At 40.4% G+C, this 20,130-nt stretch overlaps 1 protein-coding gene across 1 annotated transcript in view; it reads left to right on the plus strand.

Annotated features, from left to right (window-relative positions):
• Positions 1 to 14,847: 14,847 nt before the first annotated feature.
• sorcs3a (sortilin related VPS10 domain containing receptor 3a) overlaps positions 14,848 to 20,130 on the plus strand; it is a 215,085-nt gene continuing 209,802 nt past the window's right edge. Inside the window, exon 1 of the mRNA XM_070972419.1 lies at positions 14,848 to 15,776. Coding sequence (XP_070828520.1) covers positions 15,093 to 15,776 — 684 coding nt within the window. The 5' untranslated portion in view covers positions 14,848 to 15,092. The remainder of the gene's footprint in view (positions 15,777 to 20,130) is intronic.

Below are 20,130 nucleotides of genomic sequence, written 5' to 3' on the forward strand. Positions count from 1 at the left end.
ACACCGTCAGATAGTAGTTAAGATATTAATTTAACTATTGTTGAGGTTGTTGATTACAGTGGTGTTGAATGCATAACATTGAGAGGTGTCTACAACAGCACCACTTACTACAAGCTCAGTGATTAACACATATTTCAATTAATGCCTCTATGATCGTGTCAACAACAAAAGTGCAAGCATCATTAAAAAAAGAGCAGAACAGGTGAGTTGGATTACATTAGATTGAACAGATGTACCAACAAAGTGGCCAGGGAGGGAATGTTAGAGGAGATAAGAGTTTTTATTTTACTTTTAACATTTTACTTTTTTCTTATATAGCAATATTTATCATTAAGCATGTGACCTCAGAGTCACTGGCTGAGCACAGGATCTCCACTGACCCTTGAACCACCTTTGTTCTAGTCTTTGTTTTTGTGCTCTCTCAGTCACAAACTCTTGTCTAACCTGCAGAAGGATACTGCCAGCCATGCCAATGATATCACTAGCCATGGGGAGGCCTTTTTCTGATGGTACCTTTCTCTTTCGTCTGCCCCTTCCTCCACCCCTCTCCCTGTCTTTGTCTCTGTTCTTGACACAGGATGAGGAATCTTGAAAAGGTGCACCATGTCTCCCTTGCTCGCTCAAGCAGCCACTACGAGGTGCTTTCCACATCACAACAGCATCACACATCAATTATTCAGAGCCACTGAAATAAAGCAGTTTGCCTCTTCTATCTCTTAAGGAGGAAAGAGAGAATTGTAAATGAAAAGGCAGAGAAGTGGTGACGATTCCAATGCTTGTGCAATTAAAAACATCACTTTGAAAAGATTCAAAGGAGATGGAAAAGTCGCAGCCTCAGTAAGTATACTCTCCTGGCTTTTTCAGAAGATCAGACATAAGCATTGGATCATTTCTATTCATGTTGAACTTTTTCTTTAAATTAATAATTCATTTTCTCTCTATCAATGCATCAGCTACTGTTAAAGTCACTATGATATGTGCTAAGAGTACCATTAACCACAAAACATTTTAATGATAATCTTGTTGTGTGGCACAATTTGGTAACAGAGTTGTTCAAAGTGGCCTGTCTTGTGTAGAACTGCAGCTGCATTCATTGATTGTTCAGCCCCACTGCTAAATGCTCCATTATGTTCTGCTGCTAAGTGTTAACTTTGTCTGCTGTTTGATACTGGGCAGGTAGTGTACAATGGGTTTCTAAGGGTATTTTGGCTGAAAGCAGCTGCCTGCCGGGTCTGGACAGGGAGTTGGTAAGAATGGGGCTGGCAGGTAAACAAAACAGTAAGCTGAAACAGTGTGTACAGCTGAGAGAAACCGAGTTGGGTGACTGTTCTCTGGGGGTTCTTCACTATGAATGAGACCTTTCACGCTGAATATATTCATTTAGTTTATTGTTCCTGTAAAAATAATGATTGATGCAGCTCAAAAAGTCGACATTTAAACATAAAAAATAAAGATGCCTTGTCTAGTCTGTTTAACCAATAATGCAGAGTGAGAATGGACAGTTATTTTCTCTATGGTTGTTGAAAGGGTGTAATGAAAGACAACTTTGGAGGTGCATTGAGGGAAAAATTAGGATCCAGCATTCTCGGCCGATTAAAAGTCAGTGTATTTGCATCTGACCATCTTTTGTCTCTGGCAAGTCACCCAACTCTATAGACATGAAATACTTAATTTTCTGGAGTAGTGTACAAAATCAGTTTTACAAAATCATTTCTAAAGGACTTCCTTACAGGGTCACTGATGGCTGACATTTTTCTTTATAGAACAAAATGAAAACAGAGATTCCATTACTGTATGCTCTATGAATTATGATGAATAAGCCACTTTAAGTTACAGACAGTCGTGTTCTGTGCATGAGTATGGCCTTAAGTAACATCATTTAAGCCTAGCTTCCAAGTATTTTAATATATAGGACAAAGTGTCTGCAGTTTTGGCTCTATCTTCTCATGAAATGAAATTTTGTTGGTGCTTTGTCTTTCTTTAGAAAACAGTTTAATATGCCTCCTGTAGCCATAGTTTCCTTGAAATGAGCAGAAGGCATCTGTGCAGCCAGACTTTGTACTCTATAATGCAACTATTGTTTATCTCAGGAACAGAAGTTGCCATCAGAAGAATGCTTCCTGTCTTTTCTTTATTTATGTGAATGGAACTCATGGAACTGGCTTGTAACTCATTCTCCACATGTAGCAGGTTTTTTCTGTCTTGCACCTGGGAAACAAGAGTGAAAGATTTTGATAATATCTAGTCTCTGAACTTAAATGAAACAATAGATAAAATAAAAAATAAAATAAAAAAAGCATTGAATACTAAACTTCGGTCCTCATTGCCAATTCTCTTTCTTTTTTTGTGTTCGCTGTAACCATCTTTACACCTTTCTTTGATGCAATGCATTGCAACAATACTGTGAAATTCCCAAACACAAGCAAATGTTATGTTTCATGAACTAACAAGAAGCCCATGAGAATACTGTCTTGTGCCAGTAATTTGTTTAATACAAAATGGTGTAAATGAGTACTGCATTTGTTGAGAACGGTTAGAAACCTAAAGCCACTCCATTACTTTGTTATTTGACTTCCTGTCTACACTGGAAGTGGGAACATATTGTGTTGTGTAGATTGACACTTGCTGCTCGGATAATGTTGATCCTGAATTTTAGCAAGTTTTACTCTCCCACGAAGCTCTGTGATAAGTTGTTGATTTTATTGATACAATTGTTGTTGTGACTGGTCAGACTGTGTTGGTATAGTCTTTTACTGTGTGTTTCTAACTACGTGTTATTAAGTTATGAAGAGTTTGGCTGTTATGCTGTCATGCTAACCTCAGGTCGTGATAACTAAAACTTAAATTTAAGGTTAGCTAACCCGTAACCTAGTACTTCTTTCGTTGTGTTCCATGTGATGTGAAAATGTGACCTAAACTTCCCTGGTGAATGTAACCTTTCCTATCTGAGGGTGTGTGTGTGTGGTCTACACACTGCCAAGTTAATGTCTTGCTTTCCATGACCAGCGAACTCTGACCCAGCGATCTGTCCCAAACTCCTTTGGGATGATGAGATAATATAAAATAATCCTGTATCAATCCCACAGCAGAGAAATGTTGCAGTGTTACAGCAGCAAAGGGAATTGTAATATGTAATGGTAAGATGCACCTTTAAACATCCATTTTCTATGCCGCTTATCCCTTTCCGGGTCACGGGGGGGGGTTAGGCTGTCAACGGGTGAGAGGCGGGGTACACCCTGGACTGGTCACAGGGAACATACACATAACCATTCACACTCACACCTAGGGGCAATTTAGAGTCACCAATCAACCTAAAGAGCATGTTTTTGGTCTGTGGGAGGAAGCCGGGGTACCTGGGGAGAACCCACACATGAACGGGAAGAACATGCCAACTTCACACAGAAAGGTCCAACCTGGGAATCGAACCTGCGACCTTCTTGCTGTGAGGCATGCGCACTACCTGCTGCGTCACCGTGCAGCCCCAAATAATGAAACAATATAAGAAAAACATACAATGGTTGAATTTGCATTATTGCTCATAGGAAATGTTAATATTGCAGTTTAGTATACTCTCATATTACACATGAATTTGTCAGTTTCAGTGTGTGTGGTCTACTGGGAGCAGTTGTTAATTGTTAAGTGTGACAGCAATTCAATTCAGTTTTATTTCTATAGTGGCAAATCACAACGGAAGTTGCGTCTGCCAAATAATTGTAATTGTAATCTACAGAGACCCAACAATTCCCTCATGAATTTCCTTTTAACAGACAGAAACCTCAGGCAGAACCAGGCTGTGGGCGGGCGGCCATCTTCCTTGACTGGTTTGGGTTAGAGCAGCAGGAAGGAAGATCTCTCCATCACACATCGCAGGTGAAGCAACCTGTCACTGGAGGAACTGCTCAGTGCTGTCAGAGTGTCCTGCATGATGATAGCTTAGTCATCATTCTCCTCTCTCGTACCACCTTTGCTGGCTCTAGCCAGTCTCTTACTGTCACTGTCCCAGATTTACATGTTTTGCCATGAAGCAGGAAGCTGTAAATTCTTAAATCTGCTCCAGACCTAATGTTTGATAAGAGTCCCAGCCTGGAGACATCTATGTACCAATATTCAATTACAGGCATAGAAAATTACATGTTTTATACTTTTATGTACTCCTCCCAGTGAGCTGACCAGATCCACCTCAAATGAGGTCAGAAAAGTCTGAAGACCTTAATGATGCTTTATTGTGAGGATTGTTTCTAGTTTCCCTTCTGCCACATTGCTCTGGGGCAACAGCAAATTTTAATGAATATGGGGTAAGGTTACTGTCAAAAGTTTTGTGCGTGCACACATAAAAATCGTGCACGTATTAAAAATGTGTGCGTGTTAGTCTGTAGTTGTGCATAAATAAAAAATTTGTAAACTCTTGTTTAAGTCAAATCATGCATAGATTATGCAGTGTATAAATTATCTGTGAGAATGCAACTTGTAAAGTTACAACTTTCCAAAATGACAAATATGGATTGCAGTTTACGGATGTACGCTTCCTTCAGAATGAATACGAATCTGACAAGCGTGAAATAACTGTCAAAACTACGTCACAAGGTCACAGGCATTATGTATCGAGTGGAAGATAACATCGATTCTACAAACTGCGCATGCGTGAAAGATGGCGGCGGCGAGGCATTTGGAGCGTTGTAACTTTACAAGTTGCATTCTCACAGATAATTTATACACTGCATAATCTATGCATGATTTGACTTAAACAAGAGTTTACAAATTTTTTATTTATGCACAACTACAGACTAACACGCACACATTTTTAATACGTGCACGATTTTTATGTGTGCACGCACAAAACTTTTGACAGTAACCTTACCCCATACAGGAAGTGTTTTTGAGAGACTAAGGATGTCTCAAAAACTGACAAAACCTGGAACATACGTAAAAAAAAGGGCGAAAATGTATATTTGACAGTGGTCTCAGGTTTGGGTGTGGCAGCGTCCCCTACAAAGTAATCCTCACTGTACATTTAACTTTGATGTATGAGCTTCAGTAGACACATGTTAATATCTGAACACAAAAAGTCCTGGCCTAAACCCAACAGGAAATCGGCCATTTTGAATTAATTAGAAACTGTTCATCAATGCTTGCACCTTTAATTTAAACTTGACTTTAACATTTTTTAGCACTGCAAATACTCTCAGTTCTCTCTCCCTCTGGTCAATCATAAGATTTTATTTAAAAAGTAAAATAATAAAGGAACTGAGATGTAAGCCAAGAGGTGTGGCTTCACAGCAGTAATAAATGAATGAGAATGACTGAAGTTGTCTTCCTGATTAACTCTTGCTAAATTACATGAACATAATATATTTTCATCAGTCCTTGTTTAAAATGTCTCTTTCCTCTTGTCTAAAATGAGGTCTGAGGTCTGTGTCAGTACATCAGTATAAGCAATCAGTGACTTGCTCAAGGAAACTTCAGCAGGGTCAAGCATTGCTGGCAAAGTGGTTCAAATCTGACTTGCTGGCACCACACTTTCTTCCTGAAATCTTAACATATTAAACATGCCACATATTGGTAGCACACGATTGTAGACATGGTGGCGAACTAATAAAATTTATCACACACAAAAAAGAGGTATTATAAAGTTCAAAGCCTTGCCCCCCGAGTTTCCTGCTCCAGCAGCCAAAAAACCAAGTCCCTGAAGTATGGCTAAATAATGCATCCAGAGAGAGGCTGGTTACCTGAAATGCCCTGTTTAGATTCAGCAAAGTTGGCCGTTTGGGAGAGCAGCTGCCTACTGAGGACCCTGAGGTGTGAAGATGGATATCCTTATCCACTGATAGGGGAACAAACCTGCCACTGGCAAGCACAGCTGTGACAGCGACAAGGCACTGACTCAGCCATTGGAGGATCCAGTAGCTGCCTGAGCTGTCAGTCTCTATTTAGAATTAAAGCAGTAATCGATAGAGCAACGACTCACACTGCCCCTCACGCTTTCTGCAACTAGATCAAAAGCTTTGAAATACTTCAAAACTTCTATGTTTATTAAGTTCTTGAATCCTTCCTCATTAACAAATGACATTCACTGCAATGACACCTCAGGGCTGCAACAATTAGTCACATAAAACTATACTTTTAGGTGCAGATTTATCACCTGTGTTTCTTTGAAGAAAATAACTCACAGAAGCAATACAAGTAATTAGGCTGCCAGATGTGATAGTGCAAAGAACGAGCAATTAGTGGAGGACTGATCAGGTGATTAGAGAACAAGCGAGAGTGAACAGAAGCTCCATACGTTTACATACACATGCCTGGCTTGATGTTCAGAGATGAGAGATGCTTTTACTTTCATATTCACTGATGAGTTTTGATTTAAAGTCCACAAAGTGACCATTACAGTCACACCTAAACCAGTGATACATCAAATTAAAGCTGTTCCATGTTTTTTTATGACCACCATATATGCATTACCTGATAAATGGCAGTAAATCCTCATTGAAATGTTACAACCTCAGTTCAACATAGCCTAAAAACGCTACAGTGTTAGCAGCTCTTGTGCGTCCTCATTTAGCTTTTGTTTCTATCTTGGTGCTCTTGACAGTTCTCTCAAACGCTGTTCAGAACATTGAATTCGTAACTACCTCTAGTTTCCCTCAATCAGTTGCAGAGAAAACAGCGTTTTCATATATTTTATCTCATCCCTATTCTTCTTTTATTTTATATATTTTATGTTTATGTGCATGTTTAACCTGCTGCTGCAACAAAAGAATTTCCCAAATTGGGATCAATAAAGTAAAAGTCTATGTCAAAGTTTGTATTCTGCATTGCAGCATTGGTCTCTACAGGTGTGCAGTGTGAGATAAATGTCCAGTAAATTGTGTTTCCTCTTGTCAGACACTGAGAGTAAACATGTCCACATCAAATTAACAATTACCATTGTATTTGCATTTTGCATTCCATTGATTTATGTTGTTGTACTCGTAAGATTGAAACTATCATTGCTGCCGTTACTGTTATTGACTATAAATATATATTTCCTGTTCCCAACTTGAAAATATTTTCTACAAAAGCTAGAAATAAATACATAGGGAATATATTCTATTCATTGTTTGCCCAGTTTACCAGTGTTGTGTAAACTGTATAAGTGTAGAATATTCTTGTTTCAGTTTAAAGTGACCTACATGTTTTAAATACACAAACATGCCCATTAAGATGACTCATCAATATGAATCAATATTTCATCCACCCAGCACTGTGATCTAGAGAAAGATATATTAACATGTCCTACTAACACTACAATTATCATCACTGTACCAAGAAAGTAGTTGATTCATTGTAATCTCTTAGGTGACCCTCATGACCTTTCCACCACCAGCAACACCTGGGCAAATTCTTCACTGGTAAACAAAGTTACCACTGAGCAACGGGACTCAACCATTCAGAAGGTGTCAAGGGAGAAAAGTTTGCAGTAATTTAAATGTGAAGAATTCAAATAGTAATTGTGTGGTTGAGGTTGTGGATTTTTTGGATTTATTTTCTTAACAACTGGCTTATTATGAAGTTGTCATGGTGAACATGCGAGCAAACCGAATGAACCTAATGAATCTAAGTCCAGCATTCACGGTCCTTTTAACTCTCTTTTCAAAAGAGAGCTAAAAACCTAAATACCAAAAGTATTTTAGTATCCACTAGTCCCTGAAGCGTACACTTTGCTGCCAAAACCTCCACTATATTCACCAGCTGGTTATCAACTGTGCCTGTCTGCTGGTGCTGAATGTGCACTTTTTGTGTATTGTTTAGCATACTATTTTGTCAATCAATAAAATAAAGTTATGTGCCATAAAATCAAAATGATGAGCTGAGAGATGCTAAAACAGCAAAGCAAAATTATTCTCTGTGCGTTCATTAAAAATGTCCCTTATTATATTACACACACAGTCATCTGCTCCATTAAAGTTAATCCGTTAATCTAATACTATAGATTAATGCATTTTAGTTGTACAGCGCCCAATCCAGAGGTTTTAAAGAGAGCTCTTATGTGCTTCTGTGGACAAAGATGTCTCAAAGCATAATAGTAAACATCCAGTCATAGTTAAACAAGTAAAACAGAGCTGAAGCACAAGCTGTTACATGGCTGCTGATGATTAAACACATTTGTTCCATGAGACGAAGGACTCGAAAATGCAGTGAAAACATTTTGAGAGGAGACTCCAGTAAGTCCAAGACTTGTTGAAGCAATGGGGACCCCAGATTTTTTTTATTTTTTCTTTGTTTTCCCTTTTTATTTATTCTTGCTCTGGTGCTTCCAAACAAATTAATCTGTCCACTTAATGTCACATGGTCTCACCCATTCTCAACGCTGTTCTTATTATTATGCTACAGTGTTAATACTACTTACATTCATTAAAAGCTGCTTTGACAACTGTGACACAGTACGGCTTGGTGAGAATCTGAATGCAGACTATACAAAGAAAAAAAACAACCTTCACAAAACATGCAAATTCCATTACACTAGAAAACATGGCACTGTCATTTGCTAATCTTGTAGTCTGTAGAGACTCGTAGGAGGTGTTTCTGATCTGTGTCCACTTATAGCCATGATCTATCTGCCTCCATTATCGCATCGGCAATGATCTGAACAGTATTCCTAAACTGTGGATGATGTACACACTGGCTGTGTCAGCCAGCTTCTGAGTCTGAACCTGAAAGATGTGAAGTCTTTCATTAATCATCATCTACGGCTAATTTGAGGCTCATTCAGACATTCAAAGCTAATAGATGTGACAAAGTTGCTATGATTTATTTTTACAGAGCGGAAATTGTATGAGGCTGGGTAGCATGTGTAGCCAAGCCGAGGGCTGTTGATAGGCTGTTAGCTTACAGGCAAAAAATGTAAATAAGGACGAGTGATACTGACACAGGTAGCATGGGAGTGCTCGATCACAAGATATTGGCACTCATTAGAACACCTGTCAGTGTGAGGTTGGACCTCACTATGATATAATTAATGTTGTTGTTGTATAGAGGCTAAGAGCAGCTTTTTATAGTAACATACTTGTATTGATTAAGGCATTTGTTCATTTTGCCCCTGATCCCACCAACGGTGAAATGAATATCTTATTCTCTAATTCAAATTTTCTTAGTAGTAATGTAGCGATTGTGTTTCACTTCAGTCACCACTGCGGAACCTCTGCACTTCATACTTACTGTACCTAATGACTCCCTGAGCTACTCCACTAATTATGTTTGTACAGCAGTGAATGAGGCCTGGTCCCTATAGAAGCATATGTCAATCCATGCCCTACTATCAAAGGAAAAGGTCAATTACAGTTACATGTCCAAGGACTCTCCATCATGGTTTGACCTTTTAGCTTGATGTGCTAGGAAACCCACAGGAGCCTCATCCAAATGTCACATGTTTCCTGACAGTGCTTGATTCCCCACTCTTTGGAGTGTTTACCGTGTCCCCTGTCTGTATTGACTTAGTATGTGTGACCTACTGATGAAATTCTACAATTACTTAAACTATATACATGTATATATTTTGCATACAGTCTGAGGCTATGAAATATTTTTCTCATAGTTTGTTTCTCTTCTATCTATTACCATGACAACTAAATTTCATTTGACCAATCACCTCATACTCAGTAAAACAAACCCTGGACAGGTACATTGTTGTTATCAGTCAGAGGCGCCACCATTCGTTTCAAGACAGTCCACACCAGAAAAATAACACCGTTGGTCGTTTGTTCAAACACTTAAACTATCATTAGCTTACCTTTTTAACAAACTCTCAACTCAAGGTCCATTTCAACCTGTTTATGGAGCTTTCACTGTCAAGAATGTAAATAACAATGATGCTTGTCTTAACAAAGTACTTCTAGTTGCTGAACTTGGAGCACTTGACACCACATTAGTTTCATATAGTCAGAAGATGTGTCAGAGTACAGTTCCATTGAATTATCCCCTATTTACTTTACTACAAGCACATTATTCTATTGTCTGTCTGACTTTTAAACAATACAGCTGTCTCCATCGGGCATGATGGATCACATTTCAGTCAAGCATAACTACAAGCCATCCACAGTCAGTCACTCACTGTCAATATCTCACATCCCCAAACACATTTTATATATAACTACAATTTCATTAATTATGGACCAGAGACAATATTTAATATCTGGATTTCCATCATTTGTTGCAGCCAAGATGAAGGAACTAAATCTTATCCGCACTGTTGGTTGATTTCTGTTTTATATGTTTTATTTTCTGCCTTGACTGAGGAGTGTTGCCCAGATTAGCCCACTCAAAACAGCATGGACGGCTCCATCCACCCATGGCTCCTGGTTTGGAAATGACCGCACAGTCACTGTAATTGCTGGCCAGCTTTTGTACGAAGCTTGCCACTACTTCTACAAACTCGCTGATATTTCCACTCTCAAATAAGTGGATAAGTCTTGAGTTGCTCTTTAACCGAACCTTAAGCATAAAAAGGGTCATAAAAAATCATTTTGTAAACACCATTTGAAATGGTTTAGGGACTCATTCAAGCTTATTTTTGTTGTGAAGGTGGAAGGACTTGAGCTTTGCAGTTACTACATATCCCAGTTTGAGAGCAGTTGGTTGATTTCAATATAAAAATAAAACAGTTCAGAATTATCTTTACAAATGCTGACACATGCTGTTTAATCATTAATGTATGAGTAATAATAACCTAATAATATGCTATTTATACATATACACAATGTATCATTAGATGCACTTTTTCTTTTGATCCTTTAAGTACATTATTCTCACACCACGTTTTTACATTTGTTTAATTAACATTTTAGATGAGGAACTTTTGCTTCGAATGGAGTATTTCTACAGTGGGAATCAATACTTTTACTTCAGTAAAGAATCTGAATACTTCCCCCTGGCAGTAGCACTGCATGGAAGTTCTGAACACTCTATACTGTACCTATGTAGCTTGTTCTTTTCAATATTTTCCCTTCAGCAGCACTAAGGAAGACTAACACAATGAAAATGGATTCCTGTGAAAGAGCACCTTAAAATACATATGGTGTCTGTTGATCACTCGTGCACTGCCTGTTCGAAATGTGCTGTTCGGAATGGATCGAATGCTTGGCCTCCGGTATATTTCTCAAGAACTCATCCAAACCACTTCACAGCTGACAGTGAACTTCCTTGGGTCCTCAGCAACACGCACCAAGCGTGAAGTCGATTGGATGAATGATTGTCAAGAAACTTAAAGCACAGTCAGACAGAGACTCCTTCCATTTCCAGGCTCTGTGATAAATCAGCATTTTTCAAAGAATCTTAGCATTTTTTCATTATTTACTCACCACAAAGCAAACAGTTTACATCACTGAGTGAATGAGTCTGTGGCTTTCAAAGCACTTAGATTCATTAGAAGGAGTACTGATTTTTTGTTTGTTTGTTTGTTTGTTTGTTTTACATGCAGAGTAGGCTCATGTGTTCTGCCTTAAAGTTTGTTGGGAAGTACTATTTATCAGGAACACTAATTTAAGTACTTACATAAGCAGGCAGCAATAGCCTCAATGACATCAATTATCATCCAGATAACACACTGAGAGGCAGTATGCTATGTTCACATAGCTGGGATGATTTATGGTTCTAAAATGCTAATATTTTCACAAGAAGGTACCAACTTTATGTTAAAATAATATTTTGATCAATCTTGGGTATTGTGCACTGTTGTCCTTTTCAGAAATTTGATTAAAAAGATTTATGTCCTTTTGTGATGAAATATTTCAAAAGTAAGGGTCACTTTACTTACTTTACTTTATTTGGGGCTTTCAACCATATATCATGACCTTCTTCAGCGAATAGACTCTCTCAGTTAATATTAAGTGAGCTGAGTACGGACCTTTGGTCACATGATAATAGATGATCATACGTGGAGGTGGGGGGCTGTGACCGTGGGCCCCTTTGACCTTTCTCTGGTCATCCACTGACTCCACTGCTGTGTCATGCCCCTTGCAGGCCCATACAGATGCATAAGGCACCTTTAAGTGTCTGTAGGGTTTTTCAACTAACTCCAGGCAGTGGGTAAAACATGTACTTAGTTTTTTTATGGACATTTTTTTCAGGAGTATACTCAATATATTCAATTCTGACTACTATTAGGCCTCCAATAAATTCATAATTCATTATTTCCTTACTGAATGTTGATGGCAGTCTGGAAAAAGGCTTTGAAACAGCTATCAGACCTTCATGATCAGGAAAACAAAACAAAACAAAACAAAACAAAACAAAACAAAAACAACAGAAAGCATCAGAATTCAAGAATAAATAACATGTTAAGAAAGCAAATTATTTGGCTACGTCCCTATCATGGTCAGAAAGTGACTTTGAAAATGTTTCCTTTCAACAGGATTGTAGTCTAAGGCTCTCTTGATTAGTATTTTTCATCTACTTCCATGAATATAAAGCAATGACTCATCCTTTGTTTTACAATCATTAACACCCACAAACTCTTCACCACACAAAGTTATCAGAGAATATGGTATGCAGAGCTGAAGGGCTTCATATTAGAAACATGTCTTTTGATGTAATGATAAAATATAATGGTACTTTACTGATTCTCAACTGCCTCGCTATAGGGAGGACAGAGGGTAAGGTCAGTGACAGATCAGCACTCCTGATTCAGAGAGGAACAAAGTGTCTTTCTCGGGGAGACTTCCTCCCGTTAAAGGATGGTCTTGAAGCATCAGGCTGCCGTGTGCATACAGACAACTCCACAGAGCTGTGAGGTACGTGTCTGTGGTATGTCTGAGACATATGGCAGCGCCTATTTGGTGCAGTGGGGCTCCACATTGCAAAATACATCTTACTTGGATGTTGATTGATTTGAAAAATTCCATCTGATTTATCGTTAAAATGGATTAATAATTTCCACTCCATTAGTAAGCTATGGTAATTGATGAATGGTAGTATCACAAGAGATGAGAACTTTCATTCACTTTCATTAAAATCTCATTACATGTCTCTCTCTGAAATAATTCAATCTTGAAATACAGTATAGTTCCTGTCTATGTGTTGATCTGAGTTGCTTTGAGTTGTTCTTGGGTTAAAGCCTGCTTGGTAATACTTCTTTTAGGGTAGAGGTTAGAGGGCATGGCTTATAGGGCCAACCAGTGTCGCCTTTGGGGTGTACAGAAATGACACCTATACACTTGAAGTCCATTTAAAGCAGTAGCAATAGATGTTTCGGGGCATGTGGGCAGCTGAAATAAGTTGGGAACTCAACATTGACATATCTTATACCTGATATGTCAGACTTGTCAGCAAACAATTGCTTACTGACACGTCCAACAGTTATAAAGCAACATTGTTATTCATTTGGAGTTGTGTTTTAGCTCTGTTTAAGGGCTTCACCAACTACTGAGGGAAACATCTGAGTCTTAGTGTTAAATGCTTCTGTTCACCAGCTAGTTTCTAATTGTGTCTGCTATTTGCTGCTGAAGTGGTGTGTGCTGGAGAAGATGGATGGATGGATGGATGGTAGTTTGTGCTAAAAAGAAAAAAAAATAAGTTGTGTCCTTCTATAAAGCTCTATGATGCTGTAGATTCTATGTGCATGTCTGCTCATTGGAACACAGAAGACTCAGATTACTTAGGGTACACAACAAAGTGTGTCCTGTTGCTCTGCTGCTGGAGAAATCCACAAAACTGTCTTTTTCCACACTGATATGATTGAAAATTTGTTGAAATTTAGAAACAATCCGCTGAGTATCCCCTGACCGGCTGCTTGTCGGCAGTCAAGTTGATGGACAAGAGCATAACATAGTGGATCACCAGGAGGTAACCCAGCTGCACTTTGGCATGCACACTCGAAGACTCACATATACATAAAAGCACTGTATCATTTTGTCACACACACACACACACACACACACACACACACACACACACACACACACACACACACACACACACAGACACACACACATTTCCTGCTTTTATATCACCACGGCGCATTAAGTCCTTGGTGCGCAGAACGCAGCACCCCTGTACCCTCCCTCTCTCTCATATGCCTCTAGGCGCTGCTTTTTTCCCCCCTAGGAGTGTCGCAACTCCCTGCCAATTCTTCCAATCCATCAGTGAGTGTTCTGCCCCCCCCCCCCCCCCCCCCCCCCCCAGGGGTTCCACCAGCACCACCGCCTTCTTACCGTGAAGGAGCTGCTGCTGCTTCTGCTTCAGTGTTCACATTATGTTGAGTCTGGTGCGAGGGTGAGAGATTGGCATGCGGTGTATGGACACTGACAGAAGTAACGAATCTAATCTAAAATTGACCAGTGATGGCTGCTTGTTGCTGTTTGGGGGGCTGTTTGTTATTAATATTATTTTGAGTCTTGGCCAAAATTCCATCCCAATTAACCCCTTAATGGTGTGTTGTTGCAAAATGTGTTGTTGTAATTCAGCCTCGCTGAACCATCTGCAGTTGAAGTAGCCTATGTTCCAACATAAAATCAGATTTTTTAGTAAGCCCCCCCCATAAATAAATAAAATAAAATAAATCATGAATACTTTGTTTTTTTTTATTTATCCAGAGAGTTATTTCAATTGCATCACTGACTCAGTAGCTCCACAGTGATAACACTGATGAGTTTAATGAAAATGAAAATATGAGAAAACTGTTCTTACAATACTTACTATTGTTTAATGTGATTTAACGTATATTTTTCATTGTATTTAGATCATTAACACAGAGGCTATTTCGTGTTAAGATCTGTACTTCTTGAATGGGAGAGGGATCAGCACCAGGGACAGCTCCTCTCTCTCTCTCTCTCTCTCTCTCTCTCTCTCTCTCTCTCTCTCTCTCTCTCTCCTCTAACTGTCTCTTCCGGGCGCACACTCGGCAGCTGGCTGCGATACAGCTCCTCCCTCCTGTGTGGTGGCTTCCCCGACCAAAGATCCTTGGACGTGAACAGTTTCGCTGAAGAGCACTTTTATCCCCCCCCTCCCAAACAACCAGACGGACAATCGAGGCGTCAGTTATTCCATATCGACCTGAGAGAAGGGAGTTAAGGTATTGGATAAGGTCTCCAACGTTCCTTCACCCCCCCAAATCTCTGTCAGCGATGGAGACTTGGGCTGGCTTCTGCCCAAGCTTGCACTTATCTCTGGGTATCTGGCTGATGATAGCCGCGCATACCCTACAAAATACCGAGGCGGAGATAACTTGCTCATCTTGCCCGTCGCCAGTTCAACTTCATTTGGAGGAATTACAACTGGGGGTGCGCGCTGAACAGACAGAGGAACCAGGAACCCTAAAAAACATCCGAGTGGAGTTTAGGGAACTCGGGGTCACCGACCAAAATACTGGAGTGGACGACGACCATGAGACAGGCGTTTCTGTCGAGGATGTCCCCCACTTTCCTCAAGATGTCAGTTTGGATGGAGTTAGTGCAAAGGAAGATGCAGCAGGGTCCAGTGAAGAAAGTCACCGCAGTGATGAGATCGGAGAACCCGAGAAGGGTGAGGATGCTGCGCTCCGGAGAGCGAAGAGAAGCGGTCCAGAGTTTGCTGAGTTCAGCGAGAACGGGTGGACCGACCGGACTGGCATGGATGCGAGCGCACCGGTGGATCGGGGTTCGTTGTTTGACGGACACAGACAGGGAAGGTCCGAGTTCAGATGGAACAGGGATGAAGGCAGAGGAAATAACCGGCAGGATGAGCCCAAGCTCACCAGCAGCACTTTCGCTCTGACGGGGGACTCTGCGCATAACCACGCGGTGGTCTACTGGTCAGGGCAGAACAGCAGCGTAAGTAACCCTGAATTATTATGATTGCTGTTGTTCCTCTGCATATTTTGCTGCTTTTTACAAATCCACATTTCACATAAACTCCTTCCTGAGAGAGGGATATTTCGAGTTGCTGAGTGAAGAAACTCCGTGACGCACAGAGCAGAGACTCGGTGCTCTGTCGTGCCGCTGAGTTGTGGTCCACTGTTAACAGGTGCACTGGAAGCTACAGATGCGCACCGACGCACAGTGATCCATGAACGCCAGACTTGTGCAGTGACTGTGAATTGGATTCGGCCGCGACCTTTGACTCTCGCAGCAATTACGCACGATTACGCTCTCTGATGTCGCATTTCTTCTGCTTTTTTCCTGACATTATCCTGACATCTACACTTGTCTCTATCTGAGCATGGGCTGTAAATCGAGTATTTTGAGGTTAATATTTAATCTGTCGTGCTTTATCGCCTTAGTGGGGAAAATATTTATGATTTATTTGCAGCGAATTTGAGATATGCAAATGCATGATTTATTCCTCCCAAATGATGCGAGGTTTTTCAGCCAAACTAATTGATTGGGGAAGGAGGGAGTCATAAATTATTGCTCAATCTCCAATAAAGCCTGAAATTCTTTAGATTATGAATTTCTGCTCTGTAAACCTGCTCATGCTTCCACTGAATTTTTGGATTTACTGAACTGAAAACCTAAAAAGGGTGATTTGCTTTCGTTTTTTGAACTGCTTCAGATTCACACACACACACACACACACACACACACACACACACACACACACACACACACACACACACACACATATATATATATGGTCATCGGCCAGTGATACAATATTTCTATTGCAATAAGAAGGTGTCTGCCCTGGATGCATTACCACAGAATTTCCAAAGGGGGGTGTTTGAAGGTTGGGTCTTACCCCTATGTACACTAATCCTAAACATGAGACTGTGCCTCCATCAATCAATGGCACTGAATGACATGAAGTCTCTGCTGAATTTTAGCATCATGACAGCACTCACATGAAAATCACAAGGAAAAATCTCTCTCTCTCTCTCTCTTTTTTTTTTTGTTATTCTCAACACTTTATCAGTTAAAATGATTTGTTTTCCCTATTTCTGGAACGACAACATACAAACATACATTTCAGACTTCCTAATTAAGATTTGTCATTAAAATTAGCCTGTTATTATTGCTATTACTAAATTGAACTTAATAATAGTCCCCTTGCTCTGTGGCTGCAGAAGGACAACATGCAGTCCTTTGAGTCTAACAACACACACGTCCAGCTCAAAGTCAGGGGCAACCTGGTGCCATAACGTGCAAACGTTTACAGCAGCAGCAAATAGTTCTCACAGTGCCAATAACTCGCCTCTATAGTGACACTGACCACATTCAGGTCCATTCTGGATACGAATTGGATGAAAATCCTGCCCCTCTTGCACAAGAGGACCCTCACAGGAAGAGAATAATGAGGCAAAATGAATCAAAGTCATTTACACAACCATGTAAGCTCACAGAGAGCCGATGGGCTCTTCTTTGTGGTTTCACAAGCTTAATTTGTTGTTGTGGCTGCTTCTCTCGCTTTATTCCATTTGAAAAAAAGAAAAAAAATTCCCACATATTCAGTCTTGTCTGAGCTGATTATGACACGGCGCATGAACTTGTTTTTTAACCCGCAGTGAAGACTGAGGCTGTGTGAGGGAACACGTGTGTGTGCATATTTGTGCATGCTTGTGTGTGACTGCATGAGTGTGTGCTGGATGGAGAGGGTGAGGAGGTTATTGAATGCCGCTGCCCCAAAGCTTTAAATCTTTAATAATTATCTTGAAGATTGAGGCCTCTATTTCAAAGTCTTTTCTTCTTTCCTGGCAAAAAGAATTGAGGCCTGCCCTCAAGAGCATCCTCAAGAGAGGAGATCTGCTATTTAATCTTCATTGGCTGTTGGTGCTTGTTCTGGTGATGAATGGAGTGGTAGGACAAAGAGATTGAGCTTGAAGTCCTCTAACTTAACTGAAGCAGTAGTTAAGTTAGAGTAAGAGTGAGTGGCTGGCTAATGGGATGACCAGCTGGTTGGATGAATGACCAGCGTGTTCCAGTCACTTTAATCTTGACTGCACCCTTTTTGGATCTCTCATTTTTCATCTGACTGTACGTCAGAGGCTGTCTGATTGTGTTTTTGGTTATACGTGTCAAACCACCTGACGCATCCTGTTGATCATGTGGTTAAGACCTATCATATAGAACAAAAACACCCCTGGGTTTTTTCCCGTGGAGAACATTTGTGCATGGCATACCCTTGTCTTCCTCCCTAAGTTCCCTGTTTCTCCACTGTCAGCTGTCAAATAAAGGCAACAATGCCAAAAAAAAAAAAAAAAAGTTTAAATAATAAAACCTGTAAACAACCTATGGTTAGGTTGTCATGAGGAACCTTTTGTGGCCATACAAATAATAATGCAAATTAGTGTGGCAGTGTTATGCAGGGATTTTTTTGGTTTTTGATGGTGGTGACTGTGTCAGATCTAACGATGACAGTGCCATTAATTCTGGCTGTGTCTTGGTCGGGTAAGACTACATGTATGACACCGACCAATCACAGCATGTCTTATTTCATACACAAGGTTAAATGTCATCGGGGAGGTAGGTGAAGCAGCTGTCAATCAAACTGACAAAAGGGTTGTGTGTGATGCTTGTGTACCAAAAAAAGAAAAATTGGCTGTGGCTGCACTATGAAATTAAAAGCAAATGCAAACTTTGGTCCATTCAGTCTTTATTTACACATCTGCTGTGTAGCATGTGGATAACAATTAGGAGAGGTACAACAAGTTTCACATGCTGTCATTTTATTTCCATAGTTATTTATTGTACAAGGAGCAGGCTTGGCTGTGTTGGCCCCATCAAACAGACTACTTTAACATTAGATCTGGAATGATAAGAATATTCCCGCAGTTGGGACCAGGGATAATGTTATGACAGCACAGCCAGCTACTTGCCAGGCTGATGAAGTGCTCCGGCTATTTCCCGACAACATTTGTCGTTTTTGACTCAGTCATGGTACTCCAACGAGAAAACGTGAAATAGGCAGGGATACAGTTGCCACCGCTCAACAAACTTTTCCTCTCTTTCGCTGTCACACCTCACAGCAGCAACCTCAGCATTCCTTCTTCTTCTCCTCTCCACTGTGGTTACCTGACTGCACTTTGCAGAGAGCACCTGATTGGTCAGCACTCAGGAACATGTCGGAGATGTCACACTAGGTGTGTCAAGACAAAAAAATTCTGACATGTTAGTCTTCTCGTTGGGTGTCGTTGGGCCTCCAAGATGTTGCACGACAGGTCGTTTAGCACGTCAGACTATATAGAAGCCCAATTGTCGTTCCTGATTGGTCATGACACTGGGAATTGATTGGCCACAACAAAGTCATCTCAAAATTGGCCTAGATTCATGCCGTTTGATCCAGACATTGTTGTGCTGCAAAATGTCTTCAGGAAGAGTCCAAGTAACAGTCAGCATTGGTTTCTTTTAACCTTGACCACAATATTTTCTGAACCGTAACCATGTACTTCTTCTTTTAAACATGACAGCAATCGTTTCCTGACCCTGACCAAGAAGTTCTTTTATCCATGACGATGATCATTCTCTATCCTCAACCAAATTATGGCCTCTGGTATCTGACTTTGTGTGTTTGTTTGTTTAGCCTCTGATGTCTGACTTTGACACGAGAGGTTGTTGTTTGCTTTCTGTTTTCCACCAACAGTCAGTTTGTTTCTTGTTACACCATGACCACAATCTTCCCCTAACCTCGACAGTTCTTTAAACCATAACCGCAAGCCCTATCCTCAGCAAAGAAGTTTTTGTTGCCTAAACCTAGTCCAGTCAAACAACACCAAAGACAACCGCATTTCTGTTTGGTAGAAAATGATCCATCCTGAATAGCTGACAGACTTCTTGCATGGCCGGTTGTGCTCAGTTCCACTGACCTTTAGTCAAGATACAGAACTCAAGCTGCTCAACCACTTCGTCCTTCTGGACTAAATACCTTAAAGATAAATGTAAATGCATCTCAATAGGCAGACTGGTATTCTGTTTGTCTGACTGCCTGTGGCATTGACCATAAATTCACAACCTCTTTGGTCGAGAGACTTTCTCTCAGCTTATGTCAGCTAGATTGGTCGGCTGTGTCTTGTACTGTGACTACCTCTGGGAGACTTGACACTGCTGTGGGTTCCCTAGGGGGGAATGGTGTGTCCTTTGAGGCATGTACACAAGGCTAATGCACTCTCGCTGTCTCTCTGTACCTGTCCAACTTGCTGTCTCTGTCCCCACTGCCCTACCTCTTTCTCTCTGTCTGTCATTGTATGCATCT

This window comes from Chaetodon trifascialis, chromosome 2, assembly GCF_039877785.1.
Source record: "Chaetodon trifascialis isolate fChaTrf1 chromosome 2, fChaTrf1.hap1, whole genome shotgun sequence".
Classification (NCBI taxonomy): Eukaryota; Metazoa; Chordata; class Actinopteri; order Chaetodontiformes; family Chaetodontidae; genus Chaetodon; species Chaetodon trifascialis.